We start from the raw sequence: 22,973 nt of genomic DNA, 5'->3' as shown, positions 1-22,973 counted from the left end.
CTGAGTATCATTATTGACTGCTGTGGTGGGAAGGGATAATACTTTGAGGATTTCAATGAAATGCTTTCTCTCTAAGTTAGAACAAAGTTTTACTTAGGATGGTTTCTGGATAAATGGTATTTATTCTCTTTTCTTTGTGAATGTATGTATTTGTTCTTTCAGTCAACGGTGAGTGTTCCAGGAAGGTTAATGGTTCATAATAACAAAACATTTTGTTAGAAATCTAACTTACTTCAATTAAATAGCTTCATAATCCCTAAACACGAGGTTTTCTAGCCATCCTACTAAAACAATTGTTTTACAGTGCTCCCAGGAGACTAGTGTCTTCCATCTCTACAGGATAAACTCTCAGTTCCAGATTCACAGTCTTTTACTGTGATTGCCCACCCCAGACATACAAATCTGGGGACTGTCAGCCAGAGTGCCACTGCTGACCTGCACTGCTGCTATGCAATATGAAGATCTCACAGATAGACAGTTAATTTCTTTGGTGGATGGACAAGGCTAAATCCTGTGCACACCAATTGTGTGGGGTTTTTTTAAATGTAATGCCTGTAATATTAGTGAATAATGCTTTGTCTAACCATTTCTGACAGGATTTTCAATCTGTTTTATCATTTCAGCTTTGGTATAACACTGCAAATGTAAGATTCATTACAAGGAATAAAATAATTAACGTCCCAGGCTTTTGTTTTGACCTGAAGTTTGGTAGCTATTAAAATTACTAGATCCGCTCCACGAACACATCATCATTTTGCAGACTTCCCCCTGCAATGCGATAATGCTTCTGCAAGTCTAGTGCCAGGCATGAAGCAGGCTGGGAAGGGAGCTGTATGGCTAGATCTTCCATTGCAAAGAATGGCCACAGCATTGCTGTGTGGCACGACCCTGTCGTGATCCCCTTCTTCGTCATGAGTTGAAAATTCCTGTCTAGAACCTGCATACTTGCGTTAAATTGCCACAGTAAAAAGAGCATTGATGAATTTGTACAGGCAACACAGGAATATACAAGGTACCAATAGCCTCTGCTGTGGGGAGTCACCCTCTGTCCCCCGCTCTCCCTCTCTCTCTCCCAAAGGAGAGAGAAGAGGGAAGAATCACCTATCATCCTGTTTTTTAGCCCAGCCCTTGTGTTTATGTAAGCCATCCTTTGAATTCACTCAGAGATACCACATTCATGCAGATATTTCTGATATGACATCACAGACAAAGTGATTACTTGGAGGAGTCTTAAATTCTGCATGTTCTTCTCTCTAGAATGGCCAGCTCATGATTACCTGTAGATGGGTAATTATTGAACTCCATTCTTCCAAGATATTATAAATAATAGCAGTAATTTATATATGGACAGTTGTATATTATATGGCAATGTAGACAGTCAAGACCCAACTCGGCTGTGACCACTAACCATCGATGATCCGACTTGCGCTGTAGTGAAGAGCCAGACAGACTTGTACTTGATTGCTCTGGTTTGTGTCTTCTGTTTAAAAAACTACTGATAACTTTAGGGTTGTTCTGTCTTTTGTAGGCGGCTTCACTCCAACTTCCTGCACTGCGACTGCCACCTGGCTTGGCTGTCTGACTGGCTGCGGCAGAGGCGCACTATCGGGCAGTTCACCTTCTGTTTGGCACCTGTAAACCTACGGGGTTTTCTTGTGGCGGAGGTTCAGAAGAAGGACTTTGTCTGCTCTGGTAATTATGCCAATTATTCATTTATCTATCAGCTGATGGTTTTATATTGATATTCACATAAAAACAGAGTGGAAAATTACTGTGTTGTGTTTGAATGCCATTCTGTAGCAGTCCTGTTTGGTTTTGTCATTGCTAAACTGTATAGGAGTAGATCAAATTGCTAATTTTTTCAGCTTTATAAGAATTATTGGATTCCAGTTAACATTTCAGTTCTCAAATTATTTTTTCTACTTTAGCATTGCCAATGATATCAACATAAGAAATCAATTAAGTGTGGATAATTTGGTATTTCTCAAGTGAGGACCTCTACAGTTGACTGGAATATGAAAGAAAGGAAATAGAAAATGCTAATCTGAGTCTGTTGATAAATGATTGGACTACAGAACATGAGGAGCAGATTTTATCCCAGGGACTGAAACAGGGTTCTTAGGGAGCCAATGCACTTCGCTGTTCTACAAGTTTTCACACTGGTAAATGAGGCTGATGGTACATGGCCAACTCACAAACCATGTGTCGATATGTTGGGCCTGTTCATCAAGTCTCTGGAACTGCACTTGGCTCTTTTGTGATAGAAAAGCATTTTCTTAAGAAGAAAAAGGAATAACGAAAAGAAGAGAGAGAAAAATAGAAAAATTGGAAAAAGAAATCTCTGAATTTGGCTGTAGGAAAGAGATCTGGGAGGAGAGAGGCATGGCAGTGTGTATGCTGTGAAAAAAAAAAAAAAAAAGGAAGATAGCAGACACAAGTTGGGAGATAGTTTTGCAGGCCAAATGGTAAGTAACACGGGGAGCTTGTTATGAAGCCAGTGTGAGTCCTAATCTTGATAGACTGAGAGTCTTGTGGTATTGTGTTCTTTCTCTCACAGCCTGTGAGCCCTAAAGCTTTATCCTCTTGGTACATGGGTTGACTGATGGAAATATGGTACAAGTGCTCATGCTAGAAGGGTTTGTAGCCTTTTTTCTGTGGTTTCATTTATATGTGACAAAGAGAGAAACGGTTGTACTTTGAGAAGAAGGGTTTGATCCCCTTAACTCTAGCATGGATGGTAAATGAATGCCCAGCCCTGGAGGTGTGCAGGAAGTGTTTTGGGTGCATGGAAGATGAAGTTGTGCACCAGTAATTTTTCTGTCACGATTTTCAAGAGTGCTGAGCAGCATCTACGCAGTTGTGGAGATTTGATAATGCCCAGAATATCTGATAAATTCCATCAAAATTTTAACTAAAAGAAGAGTTTAAAAATGTCCCAGTCTTGGGAGAGGAAGGATAAAAGAAATGGATAAATGAATTCAGTTATTAGCAGAATCTAATTTTACCAAAGAGGTAACCACAGCATTTTTTCCTATGAAATGAAGTTTCAGATGGGGCATGAGCTCAGCTATTTGGATTTATGATATAGTGAAGTGAAGGAAAAAGGGTTGTTTAAATCAGGAAAAGAGATAATAATTGCTGAATGAGAAATGTAACATGGACAGAACTCATCTAAACAGACTTTTCTGTGCAGACAGTGACTCCAAAAAAGAAAAGCTTTTTAACAGTTGCCTGCTGGACCAAGAACACATAAGAGAACTCTCAAGATTGGCCTGCTTTTTTATAAAACATAAATTAACAGAAATTAAAGGAAAGAAGCTTCCAGTGAGACAGTCCATCAGCTGTATCCCCTAGCCCTCATTTGGGAAATGAAATACACTGAAAAAGAAATGCATTTGAAGAGCTCATTTTAGTGGAGGATTTAGCAGAGAACTCAGCATAGTGCGTGCTAGTTCGACAAAAGCCTACATGGACAGCTAGTTTAAAGAGGATATAAATCTTCTCTGCTTCTTATTACAGTTCATATTCCTGATTTTACAGCATAATTTTTTCATGTTTGACTATGAAGTCAAACTAGGACAGGAGGTGAATAGTGAACTGAACTTGTCCCTCTGCAGAGGAATCTTATACAATTTAAGCTTATATGAATCACAGTAACTAGCCTCAAGCTGGCAGTGAAAGCCACCTTTGCATCACAGTTATGAAGAACTGAAATACAATCTAGTGAACTACTTTGTTTAAGTATAGGTTCGGCATTTCAAGCACTTGTGTTTTTATGGCAGTGGGAATATCATCACAGCAAAAGAAAACTCAGCTTTTCCTTCATTGTAAAATGGGCTTCATCAGAGCATTCCAGTTCAAAACTTGGGCTGTTACATACTTCAAAGCAGAAAAAGTAGAATCAGGTAATTTGGGGAAAGAAGAAAAACATCCTTCTAAAAACTGACTTCTGGTTATTTTTTGAACCCTATGCAAAAATAGGTTTTCTAAAATAATTTTATGACAAATGTTCCTTTGGAAACAAATTTTGAATGCTACATAACAAGAAATAGTGTAATTTGGAAAAGAAAAAGTGAAACACTGATAGAGAAGTGCTATAACTGGAACCCAAATTTCTTGATTCCTTCTGGACACAATACTATTAGTCCTGTACAGTGATGTTTATAAGCATTAGGTGCAAAGTCTCTCAAAATAATGTTGCTGAAGTCAGTTATGTGCAGATGTATCTGTGTAAACTGCATCATACCTGTAAACTGAGAGTCAGTCTTCCAAAATGTTCAGCTTGTGCACATAAATTACAAAGATGCTAATTCAAATGGCACTTGTAGGCAAATTGTGAGCAGCAGAAAAGCTATTCCAGGTTTCACATGTTCATGCCCATGAGCATTTGGCTCAGAACTGTAGGTAAATGTGTAGGATTAAATAGTGGGCAGTTGCCTGGAGATAGGTTTGCAAATATGTCTAACTGGATTTGTGTTCCTGAGGAGGCAGGGGAAAGGTCATCAACAGAACTGGGCAGGGTTGGGACTAGATGGCCCCTCACCATCGGGGGAGAGCTCTGAGTACTGCTGGCAGTCTTGTCACCCACCAGAGTGTTCTGGCTGGCTTCTTCAGCAAGCTGTCCCCTCCTCTAGAGCCACCCCTGACAGAGCAGCCTTCCTGGGCCTTTGCCTTAAAGCCATCTGTTCCCAAAGAAGTCTCCAAACAGGCTCTTCTTCCTGCACAGCTGCTTATTGAGCTCGGGATGTGTTTGGTGAGACAGTATGTTGTAGAAGGGGAAACTGTGTGGCACCAGAGGATGAGTGTGCCGCTGATGTGCTGCACATAGACAGCATGGTGTATTTGTCCTCTCTCTCCACTGTAACCTTGCAATTCACTGCCACATTGCCGTGACAAGAGAAAACAGTATGCTAAGCAAAGACATATTGTCAGTTGAAATACTACCTGCGCTCTGATCCTTGGGAAATGTTTACTTCTATGTTCCCTTAGCTAGCAGAGAAGCATCTGGGGGTGCTGGCTTATGCTCAGTACCTCTTAGAGCCTTCCAGACTTTGCTTGGATCAAATCCAGCTTCCTTCCCATGTTCAGATGTTTCACTGTTGAACTGGCTTCTCCTTCTCTAAGTCTGTCTCTCTAACTCTGTCTGTCTGTCTTTCTCAAACACACATACTCTCTGCCTATTTGTCTGTCTCTTGTCCTCCTCTGACCTCCTTAGGGTAGTAATTTTACTTCATTTTCCTCTCATATAAGTTTTATTATGGCTCTTTGATTTTTCTTCTACCTGCTCTTTACTTATTGCAGTGGAAATTAATCTACATATTGATCAGTTACGTCAAGTCATAATGTGTTTCCTCACCTGGGTTAGTGTGGCTGTAAAGCTTTGCAAACTGAAGCAGTGGGTTCATGAAGTTGGGACGTGTAGTGTACTTCAGCACTGCTGTCCTCAGCTAGCTGCTGTCAGAACAGTTCTCTACTGGTTGCTTGCAGAGGACACTATCTGGTAGATAAGCAGGCAGAACCCGTGGGTTGATTTCAGTGAGTGGTGGGAGGAAGTTGATTTTTCTCTTGTACTGTTGCTGTCAATTCAGAGGCAGTATGTTAGCACTTGGTGTTGACTCTGAAGGTGCAGGTTGATACAGATTTGTTATAGTTTTGGCCAGTAGCTTGAGGTATTTTACAGTGGACAGCGTTTACAGTGGAGTATGAAGATTGGATGAGATTTCTTAGAATAGACCAGAAATTGATATTTCTAACAGTTAATGAATTCGTGCTTTTCTCATGTAAGATGCACCAAAGTCTAAAATCTTGACAATGATTTGGAGCTGATTTGTCCTGTATGTCTTGTAATAGGGAATTTAGCAAATTTTAAGTGTAAAATATGTGAGTTTTAAGTACTTTTCTAAGATAGTTTTCTTTAATAATTAAACAAACATTGTAGAGAAGGAAGTTGGATCCATACATCATTCTCTTTTCCATTAGAAACCATTTTCTCTGATTCTTGATCCTTAGTTCCCATTTGGAGGATCTACAAGAACCTAAAGAAAATCAAGTTACATAATTTGGAATAAATCAGTTAAAATTCAGTCTGAAATTGATGCGAGAGAGAACTCATGGCCAGAGCCAAGCGTCTAGTGATTTCTAGCTAAATAAACTGATACTGATTTTAAGAAAATAGTGGATTGATCCAAATCTCAGTTTAAGATCTAGAGTTTCTGATTCACACAGGGAGACTGCAGCTGAGGCATAATAAAGAGGAAAATATGTTAGCTTCCTGCTGCTTAATGCAGACTGGAAGCCCTAATGAGGAAGCAGATTTATTTGTTTAGGCGAGGTCAAATGGTCTTAAAACATAGCTGTTACTCTCTGGCCCAGACCACAAAACTCAGTAGATTGTCTTGCTCCATTTTTCTCCTAATAACTTCATAGCATATTGTTAAGGAGACAACCAACAATGAGTAACTAATAAAATAGCACTCCTCAAGCTTAGTATCTTAATGAGAACATTCAGAAGATGCCAAAGGAAAAGTGTGTGGGGAGAGGAACTCCCCCCCATCTGCTCCTATTTAAAAGACTGTGCAGTAGTATATCTGTGTAACTAGCAGCAGGTTTGCTGCTTTCAACATGGGAAGTGGAGGTGCTGCCAGCACGCAGGATTGGTGCTCCCTGGAAGCTAAAGAGAGGGGAGGACTATTTGCTAATGATGCAGGTTTTGCTAGTACTGGGCAGCAGCAGTTTCTCCTGAGGGAGCAGAATGGTTTCTCTCCATGCAGTCCATCCCAGTTCATGCAGAGAAGGGCTGTTAATGGCCCTCGGTTTTAATGGTCGCAGGAAACTGGATAAACAGAGTGGGAGGAGGCGGCCTTTTTCTGTGTGCCGCGTGTGAATGGTCACTTTCTGCCGTGCTGCATGTCCTCCTTGTACAGCTGGTTTATTGCTTTTAGAAGTGAGCTTGACCATTTCATCTAACTTTGACCTCTTTCCAAAAGAGTGACCTAGTGACCTGTGAGTCATATTAGATAAATAACATATTTTTTCTCACTGTTATTTCGTGCTCTTTGTGACCATCAACAGACCCAGTAAGTGCTCTTACAATGGACTCTATGCAGGACTTTCAGTGCTGCATGACTTTTAAAGCCTTTTGGTAAAAACTAGGCTTTAAATTTTGTCTTAGAAAATTTTTGTGGAACTCTGATAGAATTTTTACATCCTGTTATAATTTGCTACCACAAACTAACATTGACACTGAGTCTAAAGAAACATTTCAATACTGTGCATTTGTTAGTTGCTTCTCCAGTGGAATCCCATAGGTGGTTTGGAGAGATACTAATCGTTATTTATCAGAGTTTGTTTGTTTTCTGTTTCCATTAAGTTTCCTATTACAAATTTAAATTTACTCTAGCACTAGCAGTTATGTTGTTTCATACTGTAAGAATTTTCTTCTTGAATTGCTTCGTATGCAAGATGCCACATATGGTGTTTTTTATTTGGGGGACCATCTTGCAAATCTGAGAGATAAATATGTATTTATTAAGGCACTTAATATTTTTTTGAAAACCAAAGCTGAAAATTGGCTTTAAATTACAGTATATTTAGTTTTACTGTCTGAAAATGATGCCTTACCTTTTCAGTATAATTACATTTTTTCTGGAATTCCCTCTCCCCCAAAGCAGTATGTGTAGCTCTTTAATGCTTATTTAATGATGGCAGGTTGGGGTATAATTATTGAGCCATTGAGCTTTTGAACTGTTGCTGTAAGAATAATGTGATTAGTTTTTACATTAATGTCCAAAACCAGTGGCTTGTTTTATTACTAGTATGTTGGTAGTACTTTGGTGTACACGGAAATGCATCATGGTGGTCTGTCCTGCTGCGGATCAGTACCACAGCCTTGTTCTGAGCTAGTTCTCAGAGAGCAGCGGTGTTAAATATGAAGGAGCAGGGTTGACTTTGAGTATGTGGCCAAGTCTTTGTATTAAATCAGTAGACTTTCTCTGTTCAATACATGTATGTGATTGGCAACACATTTATGAATATTTAATTAGTAAGAGTAATTAAAAAAAACATAGAGCTACTTATAAAATGACTGCAGAATTCCATAAATGAATAGGTGGCGAATACAAAGTTGCATACAGTCAATATCCAATTCATGTGAATTTCTGTTTTATTGACAGTGAAATTTAGTGATGTTATATAGTTGCATTAAAAGTGTGGCTGGTTGACCATGGCCAGCTGCCAGACACTCACCCAGCTGCTCTCACTCCCCCTCCTCAACAGGACTGGGAAGAAGACAAGATCTGTTCCAGCACATCCTCCCCCTCTTTATTCTCTACTTTGCTGTTCGCAGGGCTGTTTCTCACACCTTTTTCCTCACTCCTTACTGCCTGGCACCGTTTTGTCCTTTCTCGAATACACGCTCCCAGAGGCACTGCCAACCTCACTGGCAGGCTCAGCTATGTCCTGCAGCAGGGCTGCCATGGAACCAGCTGTGCCCAGCCCGGGGCAGCCCTGGCCTCTCCTCACAGAGGCCCCTGCACCCCCCTGCCACTGCCTGGGCACAGACACCCCATACCAAAACTCAAGGGATCTCCTGGCTCATTTAATTAATCCCTTGTAATTGCAGGCAAACGTGTTCAGGTCAGAAGATCCATGAAAAATTTATTCTGTAAGTTCCAGATACCATAAAGAGCTTGAATGTAACAGAGGTCTCTTGCAAAAGACCAAAGGCAGCAACCTCAGCCTGTCCCAGGAGGAAGGCAAGAAAGGTCACTATTGCCCTGTGTTCCTTAGCGTGTCCCAAATGCCAGAGAATTTGGTCCAAGGAATTCCGAGGTGGCTCTGGGAAGAGATTCTTCAGTCCTTGCCCACTCGTCTGGAAAATAGTGGTACTGCACTGCAGATCTGGCCATTGGGTGAGCTTGTGACGAGGCTGGACCCCTCGGGTGTCATTACATGGAGAAATGTCGCATTCTGCCCAACATCCTCTGAATAGCTGTGTCAATCTGCAGTGCTTCTGATTGAGGTGAATCCCATCTTCCTCCTCTTCCTGAGGAGACCAGCTTTTGTGCTGAGGCAGGGAAAGTCCTATGTTAGCTGTGGCAGGATGCGGTGGGGCGGAAGGGCAGAAGCAAAGACAAACGTGCAATCAAAATAAGTTGTATTTAAAACTTCTTTTCAGATACCAGCAAATCAAACCCCAGGGACTCAAAGCATAGTCTTAAACTATTCCTATCCCTTCCATAAATTTATCAAACTTAATTGTGAAACAGTTCAGGTTCTTTAATGGATAACCTGTTTAGAAGGCTCTTCCAGAACTATATTCCCTTCATGGGCTTACAGTTGATCATGACCATTATCTATCATTTACCCTTGTACAGGTGGTATCCTTTCAGTTAAATAATTTATCTTCCTCTTCATTTTTATGCTTGAATATATTTATAACTTCACTGTATTATTTCTGGACCTATTTTTAAATGTCACTTCATATGCACCTTGTGGATATTGGCATTAATGAACTTACTGTGCATAGATGCCATTGGAACTGCAAAAGCACTTCATCTTTTAAGACTTTCTAGTAGCATTAGTTTTTTAGTCTTTAGCCTGTTCAGAAAGACCAAATACTATATAAAACCAGAGAACCAAATACACGCTAAAAGCCTTTCCTTATGGTGCAACAGTCAGAAAGTTAAGTTCTGGCTGCTTTTAGGAGAAAATGCCTGTGTTGACAAGGCTGGAGAAAGACCTTCAAAGAAAGGCTCAGAGTGGACATGGGGCATAGGAGATGTTCCAACTCTTAACTTTTCAATCCATCCTGTTGAAGACTTTGATGGAATAAATTTCCCTGAGAGAAAAACAGCTTTGTCATAGTTTTGAAAGGCCTAAAGTTCTGTTTTATTAATACTTCAGAAGAAATCTACCTATTAAACCTCAGTTGTTACAGGTGAGCCTGCTTCTTTGTTCTACTTTCTTCCGTTTTGTTTAGAAGTATTCCATAAATTTTGGCACTATTATTGTTAATTAAATAATTGTAGTATTAGTGCTTTTAAGATAAGATAATGTGAAGTAAGGTCTGATTTACATAAGTGTTACTTTACTGATGTATTTTGAAACATGCAGAGTAGGTTTTTGTGAATAAAGTAGGCTTTGTTCATTACGCCAGACCTTCCTTTCACTGCAGTTGGGTATTTCTGTTATTACTCCTCAATATTTGTTTGTAAACCAGTAGGTGTTGACTCCGCCTCCAGAACAGTTGTGCTCATGTGCCATGAATTTTTAACAGATAAATTTACTGTTTGGGAATGTTCAGCAAAACAGTGAACTTGAATCAAATAATGAATATTCATGACTAGCAAATTTTTGCATACCATGAACTTGATGGTATTAGCATCGTCAATTAGGGGCTGAAGTCACTAATCATAAATACTTAATGCTGTGCTCAGCAAAAAGCTGTTGAACAACCATAGATGGAAATATTTGCATAAACCATTTGCTGTACATTCCTGTAGAATAAACACATTTGTACAAATTTTTCTCCATTAGTGGAATATCTTCCATCAATAAGGAATGTTAACTTTGCAGGTAGTCAGTTGTGATTGACTTGCCCATATCTCTCTGCAGGACTATGCACACTCGTGTATTTTAGTACTGGGACGCAAACACCAAACAGGAGCAATACATCTGCTTTAGGTATCTTTTTGAGATTCTATTACTGGGAGTCTAGTCAAGACTATAGCTCATGTAGTAGTAATTGATTTCAGATGTCCCAGCATTGTAAGAAGTTCCAATGAGTTATTTAATTAAACCACAAAAGGTCATAATATATCCACAGATTTGCAATACTTGTAGTGTTTTGTTTATTGATCAATAATTTCATGTCTGCTGTACTTAGAATGATTTAAAGTCACCACAGATTTTTAACCAGTAAATCCTGTCAGATTTATCTTAAAATCCATTAATATTTTTTACAAATAACTAACATTTGCTGCTGGAAAAGAACTGTTGCAAAGACAATTGGATAGGTGAGGAGGTAATAAAACACGCTACTTAGTGTGCCGTAATTGGGTGTCAGTGCAAATGAGATTATTTAGTTTATTTAGTTATTGCAAAATTTATTTTAAATGCCTGTGACATTTAAACTGTTCATTTATACACCATAACCATTCTGTTCTAATTGTAATATCAGTCTATCTGCTGCTCTTGAAAGGCTAGAAGCCAATGAGATGCTTATTTGAAAAAAGCACTTCATTCTCTGTAAACTGCTGGGTCCTAAGTCCCTCCCCTGTCTCCTCTGTCCCCCTAACCCATAGTCTGAGACTGTAAAATAAAGTGATGCAGGCTAATGGCATGCCAGGTATTAACTACCGTAACCACTGAGGCTGTCATTCCATTACATCAAGCACAAAAAGCATAGTAATTTTTGTTAATCATGTTCCTATCCTAGCTTCCACATTTTGTTAGTGTTCTTTTTTTTAACAGCAAAATATATAATAGAGTTGATGATTTTTATCTCTTAAGAGAAAAATATAATTAACATGGTGAACTAGTGCTGCTGTGTAACAGAAGAAGCATGAAATGACAAGATGACAGATGGTAAGAACAACTTCAGAAGGGAAGTAAGATAAATGCAGCTTCTTGTCTATGGCCATTTCCTTTTGTTGCATCCACGCTGTAAGGAGTTTACTGCACTTGTGAGGACACAAAGAGGAATCCTGAAGTATTTTTGCTTTTCCTGTGTCTTTTCTTTTGAAGAACTATTGGCAGCAAAAGGAAAATTCATTTTTAGATTTCAAATATCCTTTTTTAGAGGCTGTATTGCCCTGGGGCCCTTAATCTATCTGTATGTTTATACTCTGCATACCTATGAAAATCATACCCAGATTTTATTTTAAGAACTTTAAACTCCATAGCCTATTAAGACTTGTTTTCTTGACCAATCCTTCCTCTACGACTATAAAACATTAAACTGATTGAACTTTCTGGTATTTTTTGTGCTTTAATTCTGTAGATCTGCTATGGAGCTAACAATAGATCCTCGTTTAATTGAAGCAGTTAAATCCAAATCAGATTTGAAATTCTGTTTATAGCATTATTCAAGAAAATTTTACCTTAATAGATGACTGCTTGTGTAAGAGCTGATGGAAGGTGTGCTGGATGCCTGTTGAGTATGCATATATAATACAATATTTTGTTCTTTGCAAAGGAAAAACATAAGCACAAAAGCATTTAATAATGATAGCAATTTATGCACAAAGACTTCTTATGTCATTAAAGTTTACAGAAATCTACAGTCTAGATGTACTTTTACTCATGAAGAAGAAAGAAATTCACCAAATTTAAAGGACTGTATTCATCATGGAATCAAAAGTATTTTTACTCTAAGCACAAAATGTCAGTCAGAAGTGGCAGGAGTACCTGAGAATTCAAGATTATAATGAGAAATTAAGTTTATAAAAATACTCTTTTTCCATCCTGTTTTAAGTGACATGAGAAAACTGATCACTCATTATAAGTGGAAAATAGAGTCCACACAAAGACAGCCTCTTTCTTTTTACTTTACTTACTTTCAGCTTAAGCTGCTATTTTTTCATCCCGTTTCGGTTGCATCTGCACTAAGAATAAAGACATTATATTGCTTTCTCTCTCTATTTTAACATCATGTACCTCCCTGGTTAGCTAACTGGTTATTTGTTTTACTCAGTAGCCATAAATCAAAACTCTGTTCACATAAAAGCTCCTCTTTCGTAGTGAAAAATCACAGGTAATTGGTTGTTGGTCCAAATTCATAGTAAATAAAAGGACTCCTGTTGGTTTCGGTGAACTGTATATCGTTTGTTTGGAGAAGATCCGAAAGGTGTAGTGGGCAGTACAAACAATGTTCTGATTTACCTTCTGGCCTTTCCATTCAAAAAGTTGCTGGAAAGTTCCATGATATTTAACTGTAGTATGATATTAATTATCACCTTGTTACTGTTACTACCTGCTTTTTGTGCAAGGAAGACTGGTGTTTCTGTCTTTTTCCTCTCTTTTCAGAGCGCTTTATATAATAACCTGCTTTAAACCCATTCCTTTAGTGTAGAGCACTCTGCAATACTGTGTCACACAAAATGTGGAGGCGATGAGCTGAGTTTCCCTGAATCTTCTACTGTTGATTTAGGTACAGTAGCATCAGGAACAGACTCTTAAAACTCCAACTGGCAGTACGTCAGGTTTTTTGATGTTGCGCCCTAATGAAAAGGGAGTGTATTACTGCTTCTCTAACCCACAGTGATATCTTGTAGTGTTATAACTGTGCAAAATGCATTTTCCCCCTGCTACAAAGCCTCTTCAGAAAGCACATCAGATATGTGATGATAAAGGGTGTGTGGAGGATATTTGACCTTGCTGCCAACTTCCTTTTTGCCTCCCAGAGAGCAAGGATCACTCTGACATGTTTCTTCCCATTTTGGTAATTTCTCCCTATCCCTAGAAGCTTGCAATAGCTTGTTGGCACTTCCCTCATTCTTCTTTTTCTTTTGGGCATTGCACCACAAGGTAGGCAGACAAAGAGAAAATGTAAAATGTATGTGATAAGGTTGTAAGAACAAACATTCTTATGCAAACATAACAGAGGCCTGCGTGCATTCTGAGGCTATATAAGCTATGTTTGGAAGCAGTCACAATTAAAATCTTACAGAAACTTTAGAATCCATGGAAGGCAGAGCTGGCAGTGCAGTCTTGGTGATAGGCAGCAGAGATCTATTAATTTTGAAGGAATTCTATTAAATCACAATGATGGTATGTCTGCCCATCATTTCTATAGCCAGAACACAGATCCGAGACCTGCTTGTTCCTCCCTGTTATACATGGACATGTTTAACTAGTGAAGATTTTGGTTTGTTTTGTTTAGTTCAAATAGCTATAACTTAAATACTGTATTACACACATGGTCACATATGTAAACTATGTTAAGAGAGTGTCTGATAAGATTTTGAAACTGGCACAAGTCAAAGTTCAAGTTGCCTGATAAATATGGATTGGATTCCTTGGGCCATATGTGTTAGGATTTAGATTTTAATTACGTTATTGAACTATTCTTTTACAGTAGATTTTTGCCCAGTTGATTCTGTAGGGTGAAGCTACTTTAGTACTGAAACCAGCTCTGCGTTGAGATAAAAAGCTGTAAAGTCTTCATATGCAACTGTCAGGGAAGTTTGAAAGTGGACTATAAATGAGACAGGATATTTTAGCAAAGAGAAAGGATCATTAGGATCATCTCATGATGAAAGCAGCTGCCTTCTCTCATAAAGAATGAATTTGACTCCTACCCATGTCACAAATGTCCTGTGAGATCCATTTTTTTCAAGATGGTCACTACCTCTGAAAATGTAATTTCTGGATGCCTGAATTGAAGTTCTGAGGTCTGGTCTGCCAAAATACTGTCACTCAGAGCCCTGATTAGCATCAATGAAAGCTATATTTAAAACACATACATTACTATGAAACATACATTTTTCTCCTGCTGTCCTGACAGACAGTCAGGTGATGACCCAATAAAAAAAAATTTCAAACCCTGTACTTTAATTTGGCAACATTTTGTACACAGTTGAAATGGTGATCTTATCCTGAAACTCAACAGTATACTTTAATATAAGGCAGTTCTGTCGTCACTGGCTACAAAATAATATTTAAAGGGGATGACCGCTTGCTTGAACTGAGGGAAATTCAGACAAACAGAAACAAATTCACACCAGAATTCAATACCTTTTTATCGTAAGGCATGATTTTGCAGTAATTGTCTTTTGCTTTCCAGGAAGGGTCCCTCTGCAAGTGTAAAGTCAGCCTGTAGAAGTTTTCAGCTGACATCTTTTCAAACTGTATCTCCCTTTCAAAATAATGATACTTAGAGGTGCCACTGGATGTCTTTCTGATGTTGACTTTTCATTGCTGTTTACAAGTCTTTGAAACTAGGAACACATGTAGGCTTGCTATACAAGTTAATGTTGTTGTCCATAGTTAAGGGCTAAACCAGAGGGGGTGTGGGCATAAATCAAGAGAGAAAAAATTATAAGAATGTTGCAGCATTATAAAATTTTAGTTGTCATAATGATACTGGATTGCAAATTGATGCAAACAAATATTTTTGGACTTTTTTCACCTGCAGTTACAATTTATGAAAGTATCAGTCATGGGTCTTTTCCAAGACAAACCCCAAGAATGTACAGCTTTGTGTATAGTTTTCCATGTTTTCACATCTGTTCGTGATTTGACAATTAACAATGTTTGCATTTTTCCAAACAGAAGACCAAATATGTTTTGTGATTATAATCTACTACAACCTAGAAGAATACCCATTTTTCCTGTTTCTATTATGATTTTGTGACTTCTTACCAACAAAAGCCTTCACATTGAGCCTTCTGTGTCTGGTCAAAAAGATACTTGACATTTCTTGTGTTACATGTGCTTTGGAAACATGACTCACCATAAATAAGTCAGTAACTGCTACATCTTGATAACATCAATTAGTGTAGCAAAACTGCTTTATCTATGTCTAAGTGTATGTATATATCGAAATTTTAAATGTAAGAATCATAACCATTTGAGTAAAATTGACATAATTGCTACAGTTTCAAAAAAACTTAATTAAACCTGAATCTAACTGATTGACTAGAATGTATATAGAGCAACATCCTCGTGCTAAACATTTGCTCTGTAAGTAGCTTCTTGTCTTTCAGTGGAATTACTAGATTAAGCAAGGATTTGAAGGTTTGAACTCACATTTTTCTAAATTATTTTTGTGTTTCCATTAACTGCATTGTCTAATCTTGAAAAACCTAGCTTTACATTTCCAGTTGTTATGCCATAACAGGTTACCTCATTTCAAAAACATGAGTCATGATTGATGACAGTCTTCCCTCAGTATGTAAAAATACTCAAGGAGTATTTGTATAATGGAAACTTCTAGGCAAAGATAACTTTTGGAAATACTACTTTATCTTAAGGCTTATTTTTTAAATCTTTGAATAAATTGATATGGCTGATCATGGAGGGGACCAAAGAAGTGTTCATGAGGTAAAGAGATTGATAGAGTGGAGACTGAGGAAGAACACAGTAATATTTTACACATTTTCTCTGCAGTTGATTTGTAGCACATTATATTCACTGAATCCAAATAAATTATTACTTAATATAGTAAAAGGATCTGGAAAACCAAGAGGCTGATGTATTTTGTTGTTAAAATCTCAGGCAATCATTTTTCAAAACTAACGTTTAATGTTTTCATTATTTCTCAGGTTCCCAGTCTGAACCTCTATCGTGCAGTGCCAGTTCCATCACTTGCCCGTCTGCCTGCACCTGCAGCAACAATGTAGTGGATTGTCGAGGAAGGGGCTTAACAGAAATTCCAGCTAACCTACCAGAGGACATTTGGGAAATGTAAGTGCCAGTGTAATGCATTATTCTTTTCCATGTCTCTCCATTTTTAGTCCATGTCATAGCCTCCTGTGTGGAAGAAAGGCATATGTTTTGAAAACTGTTCTGAGCTGTTATTAGGTATATTGTAGTTGTCCTCTTTGCTTTCGTTCTTTTGATCTAAGGGCTCAAACCATTCTTTAATGTAAATTAAAATATTGTTTGAAGATGCCCTGCCCCAAAGCAAGACAAAGTTCTTGGCATATTATGTTCAGACTGTTTACATCTCACAAATCTGGGATTACAGTTCTGTAGTCAACAAAAGAAAATACACAGTCTTTTTTTTTTTTTTTTTAATTAAATTGTTTTACTTTTAGTTGGTGAATTCCCCAAGAGATGGAGAGATTTCTTGTTAGCTTGGCAGGATACATTTGTAATGAAGTGAAGTATGACATCAGAACACATTGTCCCTGCTGATTTTACCTTCTATTTCTTGTCTCCCACATTTTGTTATTCCCAGTTCTTTAACGCTTTTGTGACTTTTTCATGTTGTGAAATCAGATGCTGGTTTTACAGACTTTTTTGTCTTCACTACCTTTAGAAATTGTAATCTTCTATTTTAGTGTCTGTGACTTCATACTACTGAGGGCCTGCAATACTGTCACATTAAACCAAGCTGCTTTTGGTTAGTCCATAGGGAATGCTGATACATTCTTTTCATATTTAAGTGCTTGTTGTACAGAGGTTACTGACATCCAACCAGCTTTTGCCATCTACATAGTATGCATTCAAGTATTTGTGTAGTTATTGGACTTAGCTTCTCGTTGCTGTAGAAATACTGCTACGTAGCAATATTCACTAGGATAAAAAATAAGTTGAATTGCTCGTATGTAGCCTGGCCCACTGTGATATCCAGAAATGTGACAGTTATGACCAATGAAGATGATGTGCTATATTGTTTGCTGGTGATCTGCGCTACACCACCACTCCTCTCAGTCACTTTTTCAGTTGGTTTTACTATTTAAGATTCACTTCAGATTTGCTTGGATTGCTATCTCAGCACAACAGTTTAGAGGTAGCTTATGCTTAATTGTGCATCTCCGCAGAAAAGATGTATTAGAAATGAAAAAAATAGCTCAGTAAATGCAAAGAATAAACAACATCTTAAAATTAAGATGATTGAGAATGTATCTAGAACAAGTAAAAATGTTTACAGGAAATATACTCTTATGCAAGCTGTTCTGAATGCCCCTTACCTGCTTGCTTGCCTCCTGACAAAGTTCAGAATGTATTGATTGTGTTCATTTCCAGTATATTGTGGCACACAAAATATGCATGCAATACTTGTTTTTCTGTGCATGGAAGTTAAAATTATCCTGAAAATATAAATTGTGTTTGGCATACTATGAATATTCAATGTTTGGTAGTTTTTCCTATCATGTCAGGTGGAGTACAGATTTTCAGGAGTGGCTGAAATGCTTCAGTAATAAGAGACAGAGGATGAAATTGTTCCAACTTGCTCACAAATTAGGGCTGAGCTAGGAGAATTGTAAAATTTTATTTTGTAGTGTTGAAAATGCTAGCAGAAATCAGATGATCTTTGTGGCTCCGTGACAGGGTCACATGGAGAGCAGTATCTGCGGGAAGAGTGAGATTGTTGTGCTCCAGCACTCTCCTGACAGCAGTGTGCCTCAGTGTGAGAAAGCAAGTGAAAATGTTCACCTGTAGTGTGGTTATAATAGCATCGAGTATCCAAGTCCTGTCTCCGTCTTGGTTGCTCAAGCCCACAAACCTAGTCCCTGTGACTTGTAGTAAGAGCAACTTCGAAGATTTCCTTAGGAGAGCAGAAAGTGAAGGAGGAGTTGGAGAGCCTTAAAGTTAGATAATGAGGTAGTGAGTCAAGATGCATATAACATTTTAAGAAACTTTCATAACCTGGAGGTTATAAACCTTCTAGATCCATAGAACACCACATAATGCTCTTGGCACACCATTTAATGATTTAAATCTGTCAGACTTCTTGCATTTTAGGCAGTACTTATTTGAGTCTTTGTAGATAAACCTCTTATATCACTCTAATCCTTTGCAATTCACAGGCATTTCAGGTGGGAGTAGTTCTGCAGAACTTCAGAGTGTAACCCTCATGAAAACATTTATTGCTCACTTTCTGTGGGAATCAGTCCTGTGAAGATTTCATTTGTATGGAATATGTAAAGAAATTTAAGTAGCTCTATTTACAATGAGGGTGGTGAAACCCTGGCACAGGTTGCCAAGAGAGGTGGTAGATGCCCCATCCCTGGAAACCTTCAAGGTCTTCCAAGATGGGGCACTGAGCAACCTGATCTAGCTGAAGATGTTCCTGCTTGCAGGGTGGTTGGACTAGATGACCATTAATCATGCCTTCCAACCCAAACTATTCAATGATTCTATGACTTTCAGAATAAGTCTTGGTGAGTGAGATCACTTACATATGGTTTTTCCTACTGGTAAAATGGTGTTTTCATTTTGTAAAAGTACTAGTAAAAAAGAGAATTAACCTTATATCCAAGGGCAAAGTGTTACATATTCTCATGCAGAGTAAAGGATATAGTCACATAGAAAAATGTTTCTGGATAGATGGAAGAAGCTGCCACGGTGTTTTCCCAGAAAAATCCTGACATGAATTCTTTTGACCAAGATAGCCATTCTGGTTTGTGCAGAAGTCTGTCATACTGCTCAGAAATTTAGTTTGTCTGAGGCTGCTCTGGGCTTATTCAATATAAAATCCATCCAGAGGTCTGGTTCCAGCTACACATGGAATAATGACTGTCTTTTGATTCAATATGATAAGCAGAATAATACTCTTCAGCTGTAATGTTATAGCAATGAGGCAAGTAAATTCTCTCTACATGCTGCAACCACATCTCTTGCTCTCACACAGCAGTACTGTTGGGTTTTTTCCCTTGGGATTTATCCCCCATGGTTGGCATTTAGTCAGACCCTTTGTATAAAAGGTGGCTATGTAGTGGTGCTGCCTGAACAGTTCTTGCTGGACTCTGTAATCCTGTGATCTGATCCTCATCATGGTTTACTTACTAGAGACGAGATTCCTCCTATGGAATACGGGGTACTGACAAACTACATGGCTGGGTTTCTATTACATAGAATCCTAAGGGATTTTACTTGAGATGGTGTATTTTTCACTCAGCCATTTCTAACTGGCATTGTAAATACTCATTCCATTAAAATACATTTTTCCCTATAGACTGTAGTACATTCATAATATTTATATGATAGTATTAAAACACTGTGCCTTCCTCAGTTCCACTTGGGGCACTTCCAGGTTCCTTTGCTTGGTTATTAGTTGCATTCAGTTACAGCTTTCTAGTTCTTGTATTTCCCCTTAACTTAGTATTTCTTTGTAGGCCAAATTGCATCGGATAAGAACCCTTGACTGACAAACTATTCTACAAAAATGAAACACACAGCTGTTACACTAACATGGTTATTAAAGGTGACCTACATTTCACTCTGTGTTTCTGTATTAATTAAAGATCTTTTACTCATCCTTCCTGCCTTTATTCATTAACATGAGTAGGCAGAACCTTCTCTGACAAAGCTGCCAACAAGTCCTAAATTTGTTTTTGTTGATAAAAACCTATCATAAAACCAGGCAACTCGCTTGTCACAGAACATAAACCAAGCATCATATGACACTAATTTTCCCTTGCTGCTGAACTCTGCCACATGTGACTTAGAAGTCTGTTGTGTTGCTCTATTACACCTCTCCCTGAGGTGCATTATCCTGAAGGCCCTCATTGCAAGAATGTTTGTTATTAAATAAAGGAATTTAGGAAAGCTAGAAATCTGTATCCCAGCCTTGCTTTTTCATAATTTCATAAAATAGGTAGCTGGAATGTACAAAATGCAATTCATTTTTTTATAAAGCTTCTTGTTCAGTGGGGAGCTGACAGCAGCAGCCAAATTGACTGAGGAAAAATGAGTTACAAGAAATTGAAGCTGAGGAATACAGACTGTGTGTTGAATGTTGTAAAAGATTCTCTGCTTACAAAGTGGTTCTCTTGCATTTTTCAGAGGAGAAATGAACAGTGTATGTTATAGAGAAACACATGAGAATAAGCACAGAAAAGTTTTGCATGAATACTTGGATCAAAACAAAAGTCATTAAGCACCTGGAGGCATTTACTGAGAAAGAAATTCTGAAACAAATATGGCTTGATGGTTTGCTGGTAAATGTACAATATAGCTGTTTCACTACATTGGAACAGCATCTACAATAAAAAGACAAGTTTGCGTTTATTTAGAAAGGGTGCGAGAAAATGCATGCAAGATAACTAGGGAACACGGTGTGAATGCAGAAATGGACTTGGCCTTGGAGAGATACAGGGAGGGAGGGATGACCTACAAACTAGTAGGAGACAAAGTCTCCAAAGAATCTGTTTTTCTGATCAGACTTGATGGCAACTTTGCAACTGGTGCCTGTCAGACTGAATGACAGCTCAGCCCGTAAAGAGAGCAAAGCCAGGATATAGTAGAGACCTGTTAAATCCAAAGCTACCAGCTGTGCCTGCGAGAGTCACTACCCGGCAGCTTGTGGGAGCTTGGAAGGGTGCTGTGAGAAACACGCTTGCCACAGCAGCGGATTTCACTCGGCATGTGGTTTGGGCTGTTGTTGGCTCGGGACGTTGGGCTGGATGGATCTGAGCTCTGGAGCTGTTCGCCTGTTCTCATTCATTAGTGTTTGGCTGGTTTTATGCCAGGGAGAGGACAGCTTTCCTGCACTTGCAGATGTGGGGCACTGGGAGTAATGGCATTGCTAGCCCTGTCTGTAGTGTTTCAGACAGTATTTGTGTCAACATGCTGCCTGCCAGGTTCTTTTGATGCCTCCCAGTACTGGAGAGTGATCAGTAACTCCCTATTAATCTTTTCCCCGCCTCACTACCATTGACTTCTGTCCCTTATTTAGAATGAAGTTTTCATCCTGTTTGTCTATCTCAGACTGATCTACTTCATTTTTTTATTTATTGCTGTGAACAAGGCTGTATTTTAGGATATTAATTCTGGACAGCTTTAGTCTGGTAATTTTGTACACCTTAAAGCAGTACTGCAGGGACTACTACTTCTGCCTTTGTGTTTTGTAAAAGTTTGTGTAAGACCCTCCTGAGTGAAAGCAGGGAACAGCCCCCCACAGGCTGGCCCTCCTGCTGCTCTCTGGTCAGGTGGGTGGTGGAGGGTGCTCACGCTGTGGTGCCCAGAGGCAGGCGGGTGGTGGAGGGTGCTCACGCTGTGGTGCCCAGAGGCAGGCGGGTGGTGGAGGGTGCTCGCCCTGTGGTGCCCAGAGGCAGGCGGGTGGTGGAGGGTGCTCACGCTGTGGTGCCCAGAGGCAGGCAGGTGGTGGAGGGTGCTCACGCTGTGGTGCCCAGAGGCAGGCAGGCTCCACGGCTGCCAGAGCAGCAGCCACTGGCACCAGCACTGGCACCGGGCGCTGCTTCTCTGAAGGATCTTCAGATTGTGTGAAAGGAGGATTTGATTAATTGCTAGTGCTAAGGGCTGGATTGTGGGTTGGGACAGAGACTTGAGTGAATAGAAACTAGCTGAGCCCAGTACGGAAACTGTTGGGAAAAGAAGGATGAGGAAGTGAGGAAACAACAAAACATATGATGAGAAAAACTGGGAACAAAGGAAATCAAGACAGTTTGATAAAAGTGCTGTGAGTCTGAGAAAGTGATGACCACTTGGTGATAAGGCCTGAGATTGCTGGTGGTAAGCCTGGGACACAAGCTCTGCAGGGTGGGCTTTGGGGATGTGGCAGGAGGGCTGGGACACGGGGTGCCATGGATGGGGGCTGCGCAGGCTGTGGGGACAGCACTGAGTGGCGCAGGTGAAGGTGAAGACAAGTAATCTCTTCCCATCAGAAAACACACGTATCTTCCAGACCTTCCCTGCCTTGTCACTGTGTACTTGAGAAACCCAACAACAATTTGCCTATCTTTGTCCCTGTGCATTAGTGACCATCTATGCAGAAACTATTAGACTACCCAACTGTTTGAACTGCTGCTATTCCAGTTAGACACCAGTGCAGAGGTCTGGGTCGCATACTTTTGTTACACGAGTTTCCTTGTGATGGAATTAGTTATTTCAGCTTTTGTTTTTGAATCCAATTATATTATTAAAACAAAGGTAAAAGAAAATCAGAAAATGCCAAAGTTAATGTTTGTAGCTGCAGTCTTCATTCAGTGCTTTCGTATATATTTGTTGTGGTCTGCACTTTAATTACAGCATAGTCATGTTGCTGTTAAAAGGCTGGATTAGTTTTTATCTAGAGGTGTGTCACGGTTGTGTAGTGAGGGAGCCTGTGTATATAGGATCTGTTTATTTGTCGCAGAAACAGGAAAATTCTGAAACGGGGACTGTGGGGAAGATAATCTCATGAATGCTCTTCAGAGAATGGGGTTGTATCTCTTCTTGCCAGTGGTTTTATTAATTGATTCTGGGCAAGTGACTTGCACAAACTTTTCATGGGTGGTCACTAGTGATGTAATCCTTGGTTTCTGGCTGACTCAGCTGAGATATTCAGAAGTGCTGAGGAC

At 39.2% G+C, this 22,973-nt stretch overlaps 1 protein-coding gene across 2 annotated transcripts in view; it reads left to right on the top strand.

Annotated features, from left to right (window-relative positions):
* The window catches only part of SLIT3 (slit guidance ligand 3), a 528,498-nt gene that overhangs the window by 324,736 nt on the left and 180,789 nt on the right, over positions 1 to 22,973 (top strand). For both annotated transcript variants that reach the window (XM_074838539.1, XM_074838540.1), the window contains exons 8-9: positions 1,529 to 1,692; positions 16,266 to 16,407. In XM_074838539.1, the coding sequence (XP_074694640.1) occupies positions 1,529 to 1,692; positions 16,266 to 16,407 (306 nt within the window). The remainder of the gene's footprint in view (positions 1 to 1,528; positions 1,693 to 16,265; positions 16,408 to 22,973) is intronic.

The sequence above is a fragment of the Strix aluco genome, chromosome 13, assembly GCF_031877795.1.
Source record: "Strix aluco isolate bStrAlu1 chromosome 13, bStrAlu1.hap1, whole genome shotgun sequence".
Classification (NCBI taxonomy): Eukaryota; Metazoa; Chordata; class Aves; order Strigiformes; family Strigidae; genus Strix; species Strix aluco.
The sequence above is the reverse complement of the archived record's forward strand: the minus strand, read 5'-3'. Positions and strand labels throughout refer to the sequence as shown.